Source organism: Narcine bancroftii, chromosome 3, assembly GCF_036971445.1.
Source record: "Narcine bancroftii isolate sNarBan1 chromosome 3, sNarBan1.hap1, whole genome shotgun sequence".
Classification (NCBI taxonomy): Eukaryota; Metazoa; Chordata; class Chondrichthyes; order Torpediniformes; family Narcinidae; genus Narcine; species Narcine bancroftii.
The window spans coordinates 54651884-54670767 of NC_091471.1; the positions used below are offsets into that span (position 1 = coordinate 54651884).

At 40.2% G+C, this 18884-nt stretch overlaps 1 protein-coding gene across 4 annotated transcripts in view; it reads left to right on the forward strand.

Moving 5' to 3' along the window:
• The window catches only part of fam219aa (family with sequence similarity 219 member Aa), a 52900-nt gene that overhangs the window by 15547 nt on the left and 18469 nt on the right, over window positions 1-18884 (forward strand). For 3 of the 4 annotated variants that reach the window (XM_069924104.1, XM_069924103.1, XM_069924102.1), the window contains 2 exons: window positions 13674-13773; window positions 17578-17680. In XM_069924104.1, the coding sequence (XP_069780205.1) occupies window positions 13737-13773; window positions 17578-17680 (140 nt within the window). In that variant the 5' untranslated portion in view covers window positions 13674-13736. Of the gene's footprint in view, window positions 1-13670; window positions 13774-17577; window positions 17681-18884 lie in introns of all 4 variants that reach the window. The other variant, XM_069924101.1, reaches the window with a different exon arrangement.

Here is an 18884-nt window from a genome sequence, read left to right on the forward strand (position 1 = left end):
CATTCTACTCTGTCAAAGGCCTTCTCTGCGTCTAAAGCAACTGCTACTGCAGGTGCTTTATTTCCTTCTATTGCATGAATTAAGTTAATAAATTTACAAATATTGTATGTTGTGCGTCTTTTTTTGATAAATCCAGTTTGGTCTAAATTTACCATTTTCGGTACTTGTTCTGCTAATCTGTTTGCTAATAGTTTAGCTATTATCTTATAGTCTGTGTTTAGCAAAGATATTGGTCTATATGATGCTGGTAAGAGTGGATCTTTCCCTTGTTTTAGTATTACTGTAATTATTGCTGTTTTACATGAATCTGGTAAGCTTTGTGTTTCATCAATCTGGTTGATTACATCCAGGAGGGGCGGTATTAATAAGTCTTTAAATGTTTTGTAGAATTCTATTGGAAATCCATCCTCTCCTGGTGTCTTATTATTTGGTAATTTTTTTATTATCTCTTGTATTTCTACTATTCCAAATGGTTCTGTTAATTTATTTTGTTACTCTATTTGTAGTTTTGGTAGTTCAATTTTAGTCAAAAATTCCTCTATTTTCCCTTCTTTCCCTTCGTTTTCAGTTCGGTATAATTGTTCATAGAATTCTCTAAAGTTTTCCTTAATTTCTTTTGGATTATATGTAATTTGTTTGTCTTTTTTCCTTGATGCCAATACCATTTTCTTAGCTTGTTCTGTCTTAAGCTGCCATGCTAGGATTTTGTGCGTTTCTTCCCCTAGTTCATAATATTTCTGTTTTGTCTTCATTATATTCTTCTCTACCTTATATGTTTGTAATGTTTCATATTTTATTTTTTTATCCGCCAATTTTCTTCTTTTAGTTGTATCTTCCTTCATTGCTAATTTTTTTTCTGTTTACTATTTCCCTTTCCAACTGCTCTGTTTCCTGATTATAGTCCTTCTTCATCTTGGTTACATAGCTTATTATTTGCCCTCTAATGAATGCTTTCATTGCGTCCCATAGTATAAACTTATCTTCCACTGATTCCGTATTTACTTCAAAATACATTTTTAATTGTTTTTCAATAAATTCTCTAAAATCCTGTCTTTTAAGTAGCATGGGGTTTAATCTCCATCTATACATTCTTGGAGGGATGTCCTCTAGCTTTACTGTCAATATTAAGGGTGAATGGTCCGATAGTATTCTCGCTTTATATTCTGTTTTTCTTACTCTATCCTGCATACTAGCTTTTAACAAAAATAGGTCTATTCTTGAGTATGTTTTATGTCTAGCCGAGTAGTATGAGTATTCCTTTTCTTTTGGGTTTTGTTTCCTCCATATATCCAAAACTACAGGGGAATCACGTTGCTCTCCATTGCAGGCAAAATCTTCGCTAGGATTCTACTAAATAGAATAATACCTAGTGTCGCTGAGAATATTCTCCCAGAATCACAGTGCGGCTTTCGCGCAAACAGAGGAACCACTGACATGGTCTTTGCCCTCAGACAGCTCCAAGAAAAGTGCAGAGAACAAAACAAAGGACTCTACATCACCTTTGTTGACCTCACCAAAGCCTTCGACACCGTGAGCAGGAAAGGGCTTTGGCAAATACTAGAGCGCATCGGATGTCCCCCAAAGTTCCTCAACATGATTATCCAACTGCACGAAAACCAACAAGGTCGGGTCAGATACAGCAATGAGCTCTCTGAACCCTTCTCCATTAACAATGGCGTGAAGCAAGGCTGTGTTCTCGCACCAACCCTCTTTTCAATCTTCTTCAGCATGATGCTGAACCAAGCCATGAAAGACCCCAACAATGAAGACGCTGTTTACATCCGGTACCGCACGGATGGCAGTCTCTTCAATCTGAGGCGCCTGCAAGCTCACACCAAGACACAAGAGAAACTTGTCCGTGAACTACTCTTTGCAGATGATGCCGCTTTAGTTGCCCATTCAGAGCCAGCTCTTCAGCGCTTGACGTCCTGCTTTGCGGAAACTGCCAAAATGTTTGGCCTGGAAGTCAGCCTGAAGAAAACTGAGGTCCTCCATCAGCCAGCTCCCCACCATGACTACCAGCCCCCCCACATCTCCATCGGGCACACAAAACTCAAAACGGTCAACCAGTTTACCTATCTCGGCTGCACCATTTCATCAGATGCAAGGATCGACAATGAGATAGACAACAGACTCGCCAAGGCAAATAGCGCCTTTGGAAGACTACACAAAAGAGTCTGGAAAAACAACCAACTGAAAAACCTCACAAAGATAAGCGTATACAGAGCCGTTGTCATACCCACACTCCTGTTCGGCTCCGAATCATGGGTCCTCTACCGGCACCACCTACGGCTCCTAGAACGCATCCACCAGCGTTGTCTCCGCTCCATCCTCAACATCCATTGGAGCGCTCACACCCCTAACGTCGAGGTACTCGAGATGGCAGAGGTCGACAGCATCGAGTCCACGCTGCTGAAGATCCAGCTGCGCTGGATGGGTCACGTCTCCAGAATGGAGGACCATCGCCTTCCCAAGATCGTATTATATGGCGAGCTCTCCACTGGCCACCGTGACAGAGGTGCACCAAAGAAAAGGTACAAGGACTGCCTAAAGAAATCTCTTGGTGCCTGCCACATTGACCACCGCCAGTGGGCTGATAACGCCTCAAACCGTGCATCTTGGCGCCTCACAGTTTGGCGGGCAGCAGCCTCCTTTGAAGAAGACCGCAGAGCCCACCTCACTGACAAAAGGCAAAGGAGGAAAAACCCAACACCCAACCCCAACCAACCAATTTTCCCTTGCAACCGCTGCAATCGTGTCTGCCTGTCCCGCATCGGACTGGTCAGCCACAAACGAGCCTGCAGCTGACGTGGACTTTTTTACCCCCTCCATAAATCTTCGTCCGCGAAGCCAAGCCAAAGAAAAAAGAAAAAATATCCAAAAGTTTCATTTCTTGCATTGATTTAATTATAAATTTGGTTACTTTGTTCTTCCTGTTAATTTTTTTCCCCGTTTTATCCATATTTGGATCCAAATTCAGGTTGAAAACCCCTCCTATTAGTATGTTCCCTTGCGTATTAGCTACCTTCAAAAAGATATCTTGCATAAACTTTTGATCTTCTTCGTTAGGTGAATATACATTAAGTAGATTCCAAAACTCCGAATATATCTGACATTTTATCATAACATATCTCCCTGCTGGATCTATTATTTCCTCTTCTATTTTAAATGGCACATTTTTACTAATTAATATAGCCACTCCTCTTGCTTTTGAATTATATGATGCTGCTGTTACATGTCATACCCAATCTCTCTTTAATTTCTTGTGCTCCAATTCAGTTAAGTGTGTTTCTTGGACAAATGCTATATCAATTTTTTCCTTTTTCAGTAAATTTAGTAGTTTCTTCCTTTTAATTTGGTTATGTATTCCATTAATATTTAAAGTCATATAGTTCAGCGTAGCCATTTTATACTTTGTTTATCTTCTCCTTCTGTTTTTCCATCATTACCTTTCCTCCTTTTCCATTTCTGTTTTCTTATTTTCAACTCTTTATAAGACAACATTCCTACAACATCCAACATTTTCCTTATTCTCCTATTTATATCTTCTTTATCCCCAATCTCCCCTTCCCCTCCTGAGTTGTCCTTTATCCCTTGTCGGACAACCACATCTCCCCTCTCCATTTGGGTTTGCGAATTCACTCGCAAGCGTCAGCTGATTTTGCAGTGACCGCTATTTCTCCCCACCCAGCCCTCCCCAGGAAAGATTTCACTTTTCATATGTAACAAAGGTCACTCTTTTAATTCCCTCCTTATTCTCTCTATTCCATTACCTTCCCTTATTCATTCTTGTCTATACTATCTATATTTTCCTCTAAGTACAGATACCTTCACGTATGCACATTTTATCTATTCACTCTTATACCTCTTTACCCACATAAATATCAATCGTGATCATTTTTACTCTCATTACCCGTCTTCATCTCTCAGTCTATTTTTGGAATTGTTCTGCAAATTTTCGTGCTTCTTCTGGGTCCGAGAATAGTCTGTTTTGTTGTACTGGAATAAATATTTTCAATACCGCTGGATGCTTTAGTATAAATTTATACCCTTTCTTCCATAAAATCGCCTTTGCTGTATTGAACTCCTTTCTCTTCTTTAGGAGTTCAAAACTTATATCTGGATAAATGAAGATTTTTTGCCCTTTATACTCCAGTGGTTTGTTGTCCTCTCTTACTTTTTCCATTGTCTTCTCCAGTACCTTTTCTCTTGTAGTATATCTTAGGAATTTTACTACAATAGATCTTGTTTTTTGTTGTGGTTGTGGTTTAGAGGCCAATGCTCTATGTGCCCTTTCTATTTCCATTTCTTGCTGTAGTTCTGGACATCCTAGGGTCTTAGGGATCCAATCTTTTATAAACTCCCTCATATTCTTGCCTTCTTCATCTTCCTTAAGGCCCACTATCTTTATGTTATTTCTTCTGTTATAATTTTCCATTATATCTATTTTTTGAGCTAACAGTTCTTGTGTCTCTATCGCTTTTTTATTAGATTCCTCCAATTTCTTTTTTAAGTCTTCTACCTCCATTTCTGCTGCTACTGCCCGCTCTTCCATCTTGTCCATTTTCTTTCCCATTTCTGTTAAGGTCATATCTATTTTATTCATTTTCTCTTCTGTGTTGTTTATTCTTTTTCTTAAATCATTAAATTCCTGTGTTTGCCATTCTTTAAATGACTCCATGTATCCTTTAATAAGAGCAAGTATATCCTTTACCTTGCCTTTCTTTTCTTCTTCTATTTCACTGTACTCTTCCTCTTCTTCTTCCTCTGGGTTGGCCATCTGTTGTTTCTTTGTTGCCCTTTTCTTCTCTTCTTTCTTGTTTCCATTGTCTTCTGTGGTCTCTTCTTGCTGCAGGTGTTCTGCAGCTGTCATTGCCGGCTGTGGAGATCGACTCCCCAGCTGGTCCCCCCTCCCGTCGGTGTGTTTTTTTTCATGCGCGATTGCGCACTTTTACTCGGCTCAGCGAGCCATTTTTGTAGTCCATTATCTACCGACCTGAGGGAGCGGGTTTCTCTCTCCACAGCGGGCCTCTTCGAACAGGTAAGGCCTTCACCTTCTTCCTCCGTTGTCTTCTCTTCCTCTCTTCTTACCGTTGCTTTCGATTTTTCTTTTTTTGTCGCCATCTTCTTTCCACCTTTATACTCACTTTTCTTTAACTTTTATTTCTGTGCCTTTGTGTTTTCCTTTGTTTTTCCCGACTTTTCTGGAGAGGGCTGGAGTTCACTGTCCGGCCACTACTCCGTCACGTGACTCCTCCTCTAGGTATCTACTCTTTCAACGTCACTATTGATATGGACAGGGGTGTGGTTTCATGCCCTTTTCCTGTAGTCACTGGTCTCCTTGTCTTTTTGAAGTTGAAAGCGACGATATCCTGGCACCATGCCACTGGACTTTCGTCTCTGTTATTAATTGATACTTGGTCCACTAGTGTGATTGTGTTTGAAAAAGAAATTGGAATGATATTTGGCTATAGAGTCATGGGTATAGACCAGTGGCTTTCAAACTTTTTCCACTCGTATACCACCTTAAGTAATCCCTATGCTATAGGTGATTAGCTTAACAAAATATGTGAGTGGAAAAAAAAGGTTTGAAAACCTCTCTTTTAATCATACCTAATTGACTCGTTATGTCCATACTCCAAAGGAAATGGGCCAATTACAATTTTTCTCAAGCAGAATATTTCAGTAACAATTGGGTCCAGAGCAGTGGTTCTCAGCCTTTTTTCCCACTCACATACCACTTTAAGTAATCCCTTACTTATCACAAAACATCTATGCCATTGGTGTGTGAGTGGAAAGAAAGAGTTTGAAAACTGCTGGTATAGAGGAAGTAGAGTAGGGGCCAGATTACACATCTTTGAGGAGCTCTGGTTGAGTGCGATCGTGGTGGAGATGTTGTTTTTATTCTATCTATTAAATTAAAATAAAATAAAAATTTATTTTTTTTTTAAGTTAAAAATCCTTTTTCACCAATTCCTGTCTATTACACCGGAAGGGAAGGATACAGTTGAATAGTGTTGCTGTGGTGTAGATCCCAAAGTTTGAGATTTTTATTTGCAAAATGAGGCAAACAATAAAATGTATGGTATCTAAATCCTTGCAGAGAAATGGCCCACTATTTCATGAGGAGGTCATTTGGAAGGAAACTATTCTCAAGGTACATGTTGTACTAGAAAAGGTTTCAATTTACATTTTGGCTAAGATTAGATTTTGAAGTCATTTTATCGAACTGACTTCTCTTAAATTTAGAAGAAACTGTTGGAAATTCAGTTTGATATTTAAATGGAAGTAGATTTATTGTTGGGTTTTATTTTTGTGCTGGACCTTCAAGGTTTTTCCTGGAAGTGCATACATAGTTTTGTTAATGCTTGCTGTGCTCCCAGGAAAAACGACTCTTTGGATGTCCAATACCAAATTGTATGTACTTTTACTAGAAAATGCATTATAATCCTTCTTATCTTAATCAGGATTATTATCAGTGGTACTGGTTTCTACTTTCCTAAAGTACATTTTCAACCTGGAAATTTTAAACTCCAGTTTCTCTTTTTCGTGTTTTATTTTAAAATCTGGCTGCCATTTCTTACGACTTTTTTAAGGTAGGAATTTCTAAAAAATGGAGAATTACAGTGAGGAATTTTTACAATTTAATCTGGTTATCAATGTCAATCAGAGCACTCTCTGGCAAGACTTGCCAATATTTTGTGCAGGCATGGAGTATTTTGATGTATTTTGTGGGTCACACACAATGCCGTTGTTGCACTGAGCCATACAGTTATGGGTGTATAGCAAGTAGAACTTTGGATACATTTCATCAGTTTGTCTATCTAATTTGAAAGATAAACTCCTAAGATTTCAAAATGATTGTGCTTCTCTTTTCTAGTGGTCACCATTCTGTATTAATCTCATCTCTCTAATTCCATAGCTTTCTAGCCCTAGGTTATTCAAGTTTTCATCTTGATACATATGTGCTGACAATGACCCAGCTACAACCATTCCCTTGGACAGTGCAATCCAGGTCCACCATATTTAATAAAGCACCAAACTCGCATTTTCTGTTTTAATGCACTTTTTTTTTTAATTGATATTTGGCCCGACTCATTCCCTAATTATCTTTGTGCTATTGACATGTTTATTATCTGTCTTTAGATTGCCTTATTTTAATTCACTAAATTGTCTCCTTATTTTTGTTTTTCTTTACCCTGACCCAGCCGAAGAGGGCGAGCGCGAAGCCCAGCAGCTGAAAGCCGGCGTTCGCCATGTCCGGAGCGGGACGGGGATGGCCTCCTCTCCTTAACTTTCTGATTTCCTTTCATTCTCATCTTTTTACAATACTTTGTCTGAAATATGTTTTTGCTTGTGTGCAGTTTGATATCTAGGTACTCTGAATTTCTATACTCCAAATTCAGTTCACCTTTGCACAATTACACCTTTGTCTTTGTCTAATTAAAACTTGATTTTCTAAAGCCCCTTTCACACTTGCAAGTGATCCCAGTAATTAACTGCCAATTGGCCTTTAAAGTGTCTAGTGTGAAAGCAACATCAGCTCAACGCCGATGTCAGATGATGTCATCTCTCGCCGGGGAATGACTGCCTCAACCTCTAGTACAATCCTCAGCATCTGCAGATGCCGGCAATGCAATCAGGCAAGGGTGAAATGAGTAATTGCATTGTGGGATTGAAATGACCCAAGTTTTTGCATGTTAAGGAAGAAAAGGTTAAAATGAAGGTATAAACGTTGCCGTGGGAAAGTCGCAGTGGGGGAGATAGAGGAAGTAAATAACAATAGCAGACAATTTTTAAACAGCATGGGAAAATTGTTCGCGCTATAGATAGCGGGGGGAAAAACAATGGTGGACCTGATATGCCAGAATGCCTTGCAGCAAAGAAACCCCTCCATGAATGCTCCATGCATAAGCCCTTTCTCTGTCGCATGGATTTCTGGGAGGGAAGGTCCACTGTCGCTTTTTCCCCACGGTATTTATAAATTGTTTGCGATAGTGCTACCAACTTTCCCACACTATATAAATTGTGCGCTTTAGTGCTACCAACTTTCCCATGCTGTTTAAAAATTGTCTGCTATTGCTATTTATTGCTACCACTTTCCCACAATCCCTTAGAATGGTTTATATAGATTGACACAATAACAGGGGCTGAAGGGTTCGTACTGTGTTGTACGTAAAGCTTAATTATGCTATAATTAGGCATGATTGATTTTGTTTAAATATAAGATCATAATATATTGATTGGATTTAAGGCAGGTAGACCATCACTTGATGCATCATAACATCACCAGTAGAAGGTAAAACAGTCCTAACCCCAGTGATGGCTCCTTGCAAGTATGAAAGCATTCAGTGTCCCAGTTAGGAGTGAAAAGCCAAATCCCCATTTCTATCCCAAGACACTGAATGGCCAATTTATTGGGATGCAAATGTGAAAGGGGCTTAATATTGTCACAAACTTCTTCCCATTTTGGGAAATATCTTTCGTACCTTTTTACATTGATTCTGTCCCAGTTAACATGGATTCAAAGAAAAACTTTTAACTTCTGAATTTTGCATTTTTCAAGGTTAACATAATTGCTCTTCCATTCTTAAATTTATTTTTTGCCTTTTTTCCCCAATCCATATGGCATTATCCTTTGATCCTTCAGCTGTCATTCCTTTCTGCAGAAGAATTATTATTTTCTAGTTGACCAAGCTAAACCCTCTCTAAAATCTTGACTTTATGACAGGACAATATATACTTAAATAGGTCACAATGTATTGCTCATTTAGTATATGCAAAAATGTACTCAAGTCAATTTTTGGGAAAATGGCATTCATTCCCAAGCCTGATTCATACAATTGTAATCTAATATTTTTTCTGTGCAGCTGATGTCCTTGTAGCTAGTGCATCTATCAAGTGTTACAATGCATTGAAATTGGTGACACAGAAGACACAGTTCGAACACTGCAATCAAGTGAGCTGCATGAGGCATCAGTGGCCTGTTCCCAAAATAGGCTTAGCCAGCCAATTACGAAAGGGCCAATCAGCGAGTGCCCAGGGGAGCACAAACCACACCTGTTGATGATGCGGCAGCAAAACGGGCCGATCCAGCTAATCGCTGATGGTGGGTCGCGAAGACACCAATCGGAGCCAGAAGGAACAGTGGCCATGCCTGTTGGTGACATGGCAGCCAGGGTCAGCCTGACTATATAAAAGAGAGCACCAGTTCATTAAGTCAGTGTCAACTGCACTGCTTTTTGTGTGCGTCTTAGTTTCAAGCTATAACCTCAAGACTCGCCACAGCGGTGACCCTGACTGGTCCAAATAGCATTTTTTGACCAATGCTGGATATTGAAATGGAAGACCAACCTTCAATCATTACAGACTCCCTGAAGCTGCCAAGCTCTGGACGTCACAGCCACAGGTATGGTTTCAGCAAGCTGAGGCACAGTTTGCCATTTGCCAGATCTCTGCCGATGACACGCACTACTTCCATATAGTAAGCGCCCTCGACCAGGGCACTGCGGCATGGATCATTGACTTGCTTCTGGAGCAAAGAAAGTATGTGGCCATCAACCTAACCCACACTTTTGGGCTTTTGAAGCACGAGTGCGCAGCCCAACTGTTGCATGTAGATGGCTTGAGGTACAGGGCCCCTTCTGCCCTCATGATGGCCTCACCTCTTGTCTGCTGTTTCAGCAAATCTTTCTGGAGCAGCTGCCTGAAGACATCGCAGAAGAGGATTTTGACAACCCCAGAAAGGTAGCTGCCCGAGTGAACATGCTATTGGTAGCGAATAGAGACACCTGTGTTATGTTGGAACAGGTGACGACGCCTCAACAACAGCGACCAGCCAGGAAGCCTGCTAACCAAGCGACGGATTCCACTGGTGAGCCGTTCAGTTTTTAATCACCAATGCTGAGATTCAGAGGCCAGTCATTGCCATTCCCCCTGCACGTTCCAAGGAAACTCCAGAGCCAGCTGTCGTTGATGGCTGCCTTGGCTGGTCTACATCAAAGCCTGCTTCCTATATGAGATTCCTTATCGTGCTGCCAGTTCCTGGTCAACACTGGGGCTGAAGTCAGTGTCCTTCCCACTGCCTCCAATGCCTGCAGCCGAAGGATGGGCTGAGAACTAAGGGCTGCCAATAACTAAAGCATGTGCACCTTCAGCAACCGCACCATTCCCCTTCGTTTCGGCAACTGCCATTTTACCTGGAGGTTCACCTTGGCTTCCATTCAACAGCCACTTCTGGGGTCAGACTTCCTTCGAGCCAACTCTCTACTGGTGGACATTAAGGGACGGAGACTGGTACATTCAAAGACTTTCTATCCCTTTCACTCAGTGACACGAGACTCACAGCTCCGCACTTGCATTCTGTAACTGCTGCTGACAATGCCTTTTTTAATTGAAATACAGTGCATTTGACCCTGAACTGTTAGTTCTGTACCTGGCAGTGAGGCATTTTCGATATTTCCCAGAGAGCCGGAAATTCCAGATCTTTGCCGACCATAAATCACTTATCTTTGCTTTCGGCAAAATTTCAGATCCATGATCAGCCAGGCAACAGAGACACCTTTCTTATATTTCAAAATTCTCCATTGACATTAATAACATCATGGGAAAATCCATTGTGCAGGCTGATGCATTGTCCCAACCTGCCATTTCTGCCATACATGCCCCTGCCCAGGCATCGATTACATGGCCCTGGTGGAAGCGCAAAAAGCAGATCCTGACATCCCTGCTTATCGTACTGCAGTAACTGGCCTGCAGCTGGAGGACGTCCCAATCAGCCCAGATGAAATGACTCTTTTGTGTGAGATAGCTACTGGTAAGCCACGCCCAATCATCCCAGCCAATTGGAAGAGACAAATTTTCAACATGATCCACAATCTGGCACACCCTTCCATTAGGACCACTGTCAGGATAGTAGCTGACCGATTCATCTGGCATGTCATCCAGTGGGCATGGACTTGCACACAATGTCAATCTGCTAAGATCCAGACACCTATTAAGACCTCTCTCCAGACATTCGAACCACAATGTTGAAGGTTCAGCCACATACATGTGGATGTTGTGGGCCCACTTTCAGTGTCACTGGGTGCTTGATATCTGCTCACTATTGTAAACCATTCAACCAGATGGCCCTAAGCAGTCCCACTACCTGAGGTATCCACCGAGATGTGGTTGGACCCTGCTAAACAATTGGATGACATGCTTTGGGGTCCCAGAACATCTCACCTCAGATAGAGGGGCCCATTTTACTTCCCGCCTATGGACAGCCTTGACCAATGCCCTTGGAACCCAACTCTACCAGACAGCGGCGTAATACCCACAAGCCAATATATTGGTGGAGAGGTTCCATAGGTACATCAAATCAGCCCTCATGTCCAGATTCTCAGGGCCCAACCGGACAGATGAGCTGCAGTGGGTCCAGCTGGGCATTCAAACTGCACCCAAGGAGGATTTCAATGAATCTGCAGCTCAGATGGTGTACAGAATGCCCTTAATCATCCCAGACGAATTCTTGTCTTGTACATCGGAAGCTCCACCAGATACTGCCCTAGCCAGACTGTGCGAACACTTGGGAACGCTTTCCCCAACATTTCCCAAAGCATGTGGCCATCCCTGATCTAAGAATTCTAAATATATTTTTGTGAGGCATCGTGCTCACCAACCACCTCTCCAAGGACAGTATGAGGGCCCATATCACGTCCTCTGATACAATGGGTTCACCTGGTGGCAGGGAAGAGACTTTCACGATCGATCAGCTCAAACCGGCACATTTGGACAGCAGAAAACCAATTCCACTCCCAATCCCTCACCGCAGGGGAAGGCCTTCCAAAGATACTAATACCTCTCCGATCACCAGTTCTGGGGGCGAAGGGGTTGTATAGTGGCCCGCGGACGTCGCCACAGGCTGACACAAGACGTCGTTCAAACACTGCAATCAAGTGGGCTGCACAAGGTGCCAGTGGCCTGTTCCCAAGGTCTGCTGCAAAACTGGCTCAGCCAGCCAATTGCCAGCAACTGATCATGAAAGGGCCATTTGGGGCCCAGGGCAGCACAAACCACACCTGTTGATGACACTGCAGCAAAACAGGCCAATCCAGCCAATCACCGACGGCAGGTTGTGAGGACACCAATCAGATCCCGAAGGAACACTAGCCACGTCCGTCAGTGACATGATAGCCAGGGTCAGCCTGACTATATAAAAGGCAGCAGTGAGTTCATTAAATCAGTGTCAACTGCACTCCTTGTTGTTTGTCTTATTTCCCAAGCTATAACTTTGGGACACACCACAGACCCAGAATTTGGAAAACTCAAAAGAGGGCAAATGGAACCTTTACTTGCAAGATCACAGTGTCAGTCTTGTTTCCTTTTTGGAAATGAACTGTATCATCGCCTTGGATTATTTTGTGGCATTCAGTTTGGCACTAAAAGTTTTTTTTTGTTCATTGAGGTATATTTTCTAAGCTAATGAATTGGTAAAGTAATTTCTTTTTTTATTGAAAATGGAAGGTTTTAAATTCATACAGCACCTTGCCTGCCTCTGAAAGCAATATATAGCTAATGAAGCCAAAGCAATCTACTTGAGGTGCTCAGTGGGATGGGCAGCATCGATGGGAGAAAAAGAATAGCCAATGTCAGGTCAGAATCCTTCACCAAGAAGGTTTTTTGATCATTTGGCTCCTGATTCCACTATCTCCAGTCACTCGTATGTCTTGCAGCCAATGTAGAATGTTCTAATGTTATTGTTGAAATACTACAAGCAGTTTATTTCAAGTAGCAGAAAAACTTTTGTAAAATATTAAATATTGCTCAGCATATTAGAACAATTGTTCTGTTCTTTAATAGGGATGCAGTAATAGCCAACATCAAATTGTGAAAGATTTCATATTCTTCTCTCTGAATAGTGCTTTGAAAGTTTTTCAATATATTCAATTATCTCAGAACGTATGTACACAGTTATTTTGCATGCAACACAATGAAGCAATTCCATAATTTGATATATACCTGCTCTGACTTTAGGAAAATGCATGTCTTGGACCCAGCCACCACCTCCCATGTTAGAAAAGGCTAGCCTCAACACTAAAAATGTGTTTCTTCTATTTTATTCCAATATGCACAGTAGTTAAAGTGATCCGAGTTTGCACTCTGACAATTATAGCAGTGAAAATAATTCTAGCAGTCACAATGTCCCTTTTTTTTGCCAAGGATTAAGTTTCTTGAATGAACACTGGAGACCATTCATCAAATGTCCACTACCAATTGCTTTGGACTTAAATTACTCAGACTGAATAACTTGATCATTCTGAAGCAAAATGTTTTTTTAAATGCCAATGTCATTTGCAACAAAGAACAGCATTCCTTTGGGTCATTCAAAGTCTAGCAAGTGAATCATCCTATGTTTATCAGGCTATTGCCCACATTGCGTGAATTAAAATCCAGTTGAAAGGCCAAATAAATACCGGGATCTAATCAAAGAAGACCACTGTTGTCCTGATGAGCTTTGACAAATTGGTCTTCTAAAGTGCTTAAGTGAGTAAAATTACAAAATATAGTTTGTGCCTTGCAAATTGAATCATCAGTTATATTTTAGTTGCTCAATACAATTTTATTAAAATGCCACTTAAAAATAATTTTAGAATCTGAGTTGTAATGAAATTATAATTTATTCCAAGCAGGATCCCACAGCTACCATAATCTCTGAAGGAGAGTGTGACATCAGGGAAGGTGAGACTGTGGCAATGAATTACAAGCCATCTCCACTGCAGATGAAAATTGGTGAGTCTGAATGCAATATTTGTGCATTCCATTTCTCTAGTTCTGTTATGAGGAAGTTGCTGGAAACTTCATATTAAGATTCAAGACCAACTGCCCTTTTATCATTTAAGTTGATTTATGCCTCAATCTACTTGGAGTATTTATTGTGGCACAGTTGTAGAAAACTTCATTACATTGGGCACTGTAAATTCATATTGGTATAAAATGGATTGAATTCAGTACAATCACTCAACAGAGAACTGGGACTCACTATTTTGAAGGATCTTCCTGGACCTAACACACGAATGGCATCATAAAGAAAGCACGTCAGTGCCTCTACTTCCTCTGGAGATCACAGGAAAAACCCTCCCCACAATTGAGAACATCTACAGTAAATGCTGTAGATCATCAAGGATCCCCAGCATACACTCTGTTCTCACTGCTTCCCTCGGTAAAGAGGTATAGATGCCACAAGATTCGCACTACTAGGTTCAGGTTCAGCTGCTACCCCTCCGCCATGAGAGTTCTCAACAACAAACTCAATCGGGGGCTCGTAAGGATTCTTACTTGGGCATTTTATCGATTTTTTTTTTTTTTTTTTAAATTCTCTGTATATTGCACAGTCAGTTTGTTTACATTCATTATCAGTTTACAGTTCTTTATTTATATGTACAGTTTTTTGTATTGCCTATAAGTGGTAATTCTGTCTCACCTGTAGGAAAAAGAACCTCGGGGTTGTGCGTTGTTGTAGTGGTGTCATGCATTTACTCCGACAATAAATCTGAAATTACTATTACTCTGTTTCAGCCATGCTAAAATATAAAGGGTAGAACCATTGGAAGGCTCCTTCCGTCCACTAGCCTGCAGGGTGTAGTACCTGTTTAGTCTCCCATTCAGGGTTACATGATGCCATTGATTGCAGATGATAGATGGATTTTACAAGCAGATTCTACAAATTGGAATTTATGGCTCTAAAAACACTGGGAAGATGAATCTGCGGATCAGTGGCCAGGATTATCTGTCCAGTATGGATACTGCAACTGAAGAAGGCAAGGGGAAACTACATCAGTATTCTTCCCGTGTATAATTACGAACTCAACATCGACTACCGTTTCAGCTCAAAGATTGGAGTCTTCACCAAAGGAGAAGAGGCATTAACTACAATTCGGAGGGTCAAAGATTGTGAAGGATGGAGAGACATGATCACCCATGCCGAACACCAAGGCACCTGAATGAATATACTTTAAGATTGCGAACACTTCCTCTGTCATAATGTTGATATGATCAGGATATCACTTGTATTCTCTGAACTCATTAGTTTCCATGATCTCCATAGTAAACACAGTCTTATTCCCTTAAGACTGCTTCTCATGCCTCCTCAAAAGTATTTCTACACTGATCTTTAAGGGGACCAATTCTCTCCCTAGTTGCTCATTTTGCTTTTAATATAAATTTTGAATATTTCAGGATTCTCTTTACCTTGTCTTCCAAGGATATCTTGTGTCCCCCTTTGATCCTCCTCCTTTCTTTCTTGTATTTTACTTGCTTGACTAATCATGGCATATGCTGGCTTTTGCTGACCAGAGCCTCAATATCTGTTGACTTGGAGATCACCGCTGAGCACCCTTGCTCTGTCCAAATCAGTGACAGCGATTTCCCAGTGGCCAACCATCTAAATTCTATGCCCCACTCCCATGCTGACATGTCTGTCCATAACTTTGTGTATTATCAAACCAAGACCAGCTGTAAGTTGGAGATGCAGCACTTAATTTTCTGTCGGGGCACTCTCCAATCGGATGTCATTAACATCGACCTCTCTGGAATGCTCCCCATTCTCCCTCCCTTCCCATTGCCTCTGTCTTTGTTCCTGCAGTTCCCCACCCACTTTGGCTCTTTCTGTAGTGAACCAACAAAAAAATCTATTCTCCCTCTTGTTCTCATCAATTATAATCCCTTTCATCAAATGGATCACACTTTCTTCTTTTCTCTTTGGAGCCAAGGGTGCTGAGGGTCAACTTTACAGAGGCACAGTCATGAGGGGTTAAATCATTGTTTTTCCCCTGGGTAGTAAAAACTCGAGGGCATAGATTTAACATGAGAGGGAAAAGCTTTGTCACACAGATGGTGGTGGGTGTATAGAATGAACTGCCAGAGTAAGTGGTAGTGTGTGCAACTGCAACACTAAAAGAGAGCTCGGCAAGTACATGGATATATAAAAGTTTGAAGGGATATGAACCAAAGGTGGGCAAATAAGACAAGCTTGGGTAGACAATTTAGTTAGCATGAACAAGTTGGACCAACAGCCAGTTTCTGTACTGTAAATCTCTATGACTAAGATGCGAGATGTGGTCACAACCTCTTCTCACTGCTATCTTCAGGCAGAAGGTGTAGCAGTCTGAATACAGCACTTCTAGGTTCAAGGACAGTCGTTTTTCCAATAGCTATCAGCCTTTTGAACCTCTTCTTATTAACTAATTGTGGACTGCTCCAACAGAACAAAAGATTGTCTGCACTATTTAAAAGTCGATTTTTTTTTTTGCACTAGGATAATTGTGAATTTTTTTTTGTATTTTATTGCCTCTTTTTAATTCGCTTTAAGTATATTCTTGTTTTTAGTTTTCACCAAAGTACATGTTTGGCTGCCACAAGAACTTCAGTGCATATGTACATTGTACAATGTGTATGACAATAAGCTCATTATCATGTTCTAAAATGTTTATTCCAATATATTAAAATCATTGCACTTTTCACAAAATTAGTCTATTTGGAAAGATAATTGATGGACTTGTTATTTCCTAGAAAATGTGAGTAAATGGTCAGTCTCCGAACAGCCAAATTCCAAAGGTTTAAAAGTTTGCCCTCAAGGATGTTGAAGAGACTAACTTTTGTCAACATTTCCAATGCCCATTATACCCCCATTCTTAATAAGAATTTCATAAATAAAGGTTTTGTTCTAACATTGAAATGCATGAAACATTTTAGTAGACAAAATTAGCTGCTGTTGATATGAGTTTTATGGGGAAATTCTACACCATTTGAGGAATCTGTTCAAATATCCTGCACTGTGTTAGACCTTACACATGCAGTGTTTCCTCATTTAATTTAATATACAAATGTGAGGGATGCATTGATTTTTAAAAATTTCAATAACATTTTAAGATAGTTTTATTTCAAAGCTTTCTGATTTATGCTAAAAGTTGGAAATATTTAGTTTAGCTGTGTCGGTAACTGATTAAAATAAAGGATTGGCAGAGTTTCCTTGCACTTCTGGGGATAAAACACACCTGCCAGCCCTCACTTAATTTCAGAAAGCCATGTTTTCTCGACAAGATAAATCACCTGTTCCATACTACAGTAAAACTTCATTAATCTGTCACACTCGGTAACTCTGGTGGTGTTGGACTGGTAAATTTGCCACACTGGCGATTTATTGGGCTATTAAATGTTATTCCAATTAATACTCCAACATGCTTTTTAAATAGACTTTAAGATTTTTAACATTAGTTCCGGGAGATGCAGTAAGTTTCAAGGACGGATGAAATGGAGGCCCTTGTGAGCCATGTGCTGAACTGTTGGGATTTCCAAACAGTTGGATAGCAGACTGTTGGTCTCTTGCTATACAATAGTTATTTCAGGAGACCATAGGAATGATGATCACAAAATTTGTTACATCTTTAAAAAAACTATGTGATGGGAAACATTTAAGATGATTTTTGTGATCAGCAGCCCAAAATTCATAAAGTATCCAAGTGTTCAGGAAGCAAGATCTTTGTTGTCCAGTGTAATGCCATTCAAAGAATAAGTACTTGATTGATCAATTTACAGAAAAACAAAGAGAGTTGGCCAGGAAGGGATCATTGAAGAATGGTAATGTTGGAAGCCCAGTCAACCAGCAACCAAAAAAGAATAATGTGATGGCACGAACCAGGTGTGTATGTTTTAATTTAGTTTTAGAACTTTAAGGATACTCCAACTTTGAATCATGTTTTTTTTTAAATGGTATGATTCATGTTGTGACCATACATAAATGATTTGGACTATTGAAAAGATTTTGGTAAAGTATGGTGGTGGAGAACATACTATATTGTACAGAACTATTTCACATAAGAACTAAAGAAATTAGGATCGGGAATAGATCATTCGGTCTCGTAAGCTTGCCCCACAATTGATTTTGATCATGTTTTTGTTATTTAATTAAAAATAATAAGACAAAAGTTGTGTCAAATTGAAAATAAAATTGTTGTCCTGTGATATAACAATTGTATCCAAAAAATTAAGACTTGAGAGATTGTTGCTTAAAAATACATTTTGCATTTATTGTCCTGGAACCTAATTATACAAGTATAGAAGTGATTTTTTTTTTTTTGCAGTTTCACAAGATCACATGATCAGGAGTCTGCCATTAGCTGTTTTATTTTACACTAGCTGAATTAGTGGAATGACTGTTACCAATGAATGAGGCTTTTTATGTAAACTTTGCTTTCCTTGTCTCATCAAATTCTTCATTGCGTTTGTTTGATCTGAAGTCCTGTTTTATGCCTGAACTATTTTGTACATTACAGTTAATATGGTGAATATTGGATTCTTTCATAGATGAACAATAACACAGGCAAAAGTATTTGCACCGGTTTTTGGGAATGAATCTAATACAAGTACAGAATCTTTTATCCTAAACCCTTTGAACCAGACACTTTTCTGAATTTGGAATTTTTTGAATAATAGAATAATAGCAACAGCTGCACATGAAGTAATTGCACTGATTTCAGATTTGCACAAAACAAAGAGACTATAGAGGGGTCTTTGGACGGTAGAGGGGGACAGTTTGTGGTGGTGCCCCTGGACAGGAAGGTTTTGACGCCCCTCCGGCCACACACTGCACTGGGCTGTGACGTTGGTGGGGGTAAATGAAGTGAGATAAATAATGAATCAGAGGCGCTGGACTCTTTTTTAACGTTGGCACCTTTAAAGATTCCCTTGGATTCCACTAATTATCAACATACCAACATGAGATATTCAAGCGTGGGTAGCATCTTGTCATGTTTGGTGCCAAACACAAGCTTTGGTGTGCAGACAACATCAATGGGGAAAAAAATGTTTGATTTTCAGAATTTTGGATAAAAGATTACATACCT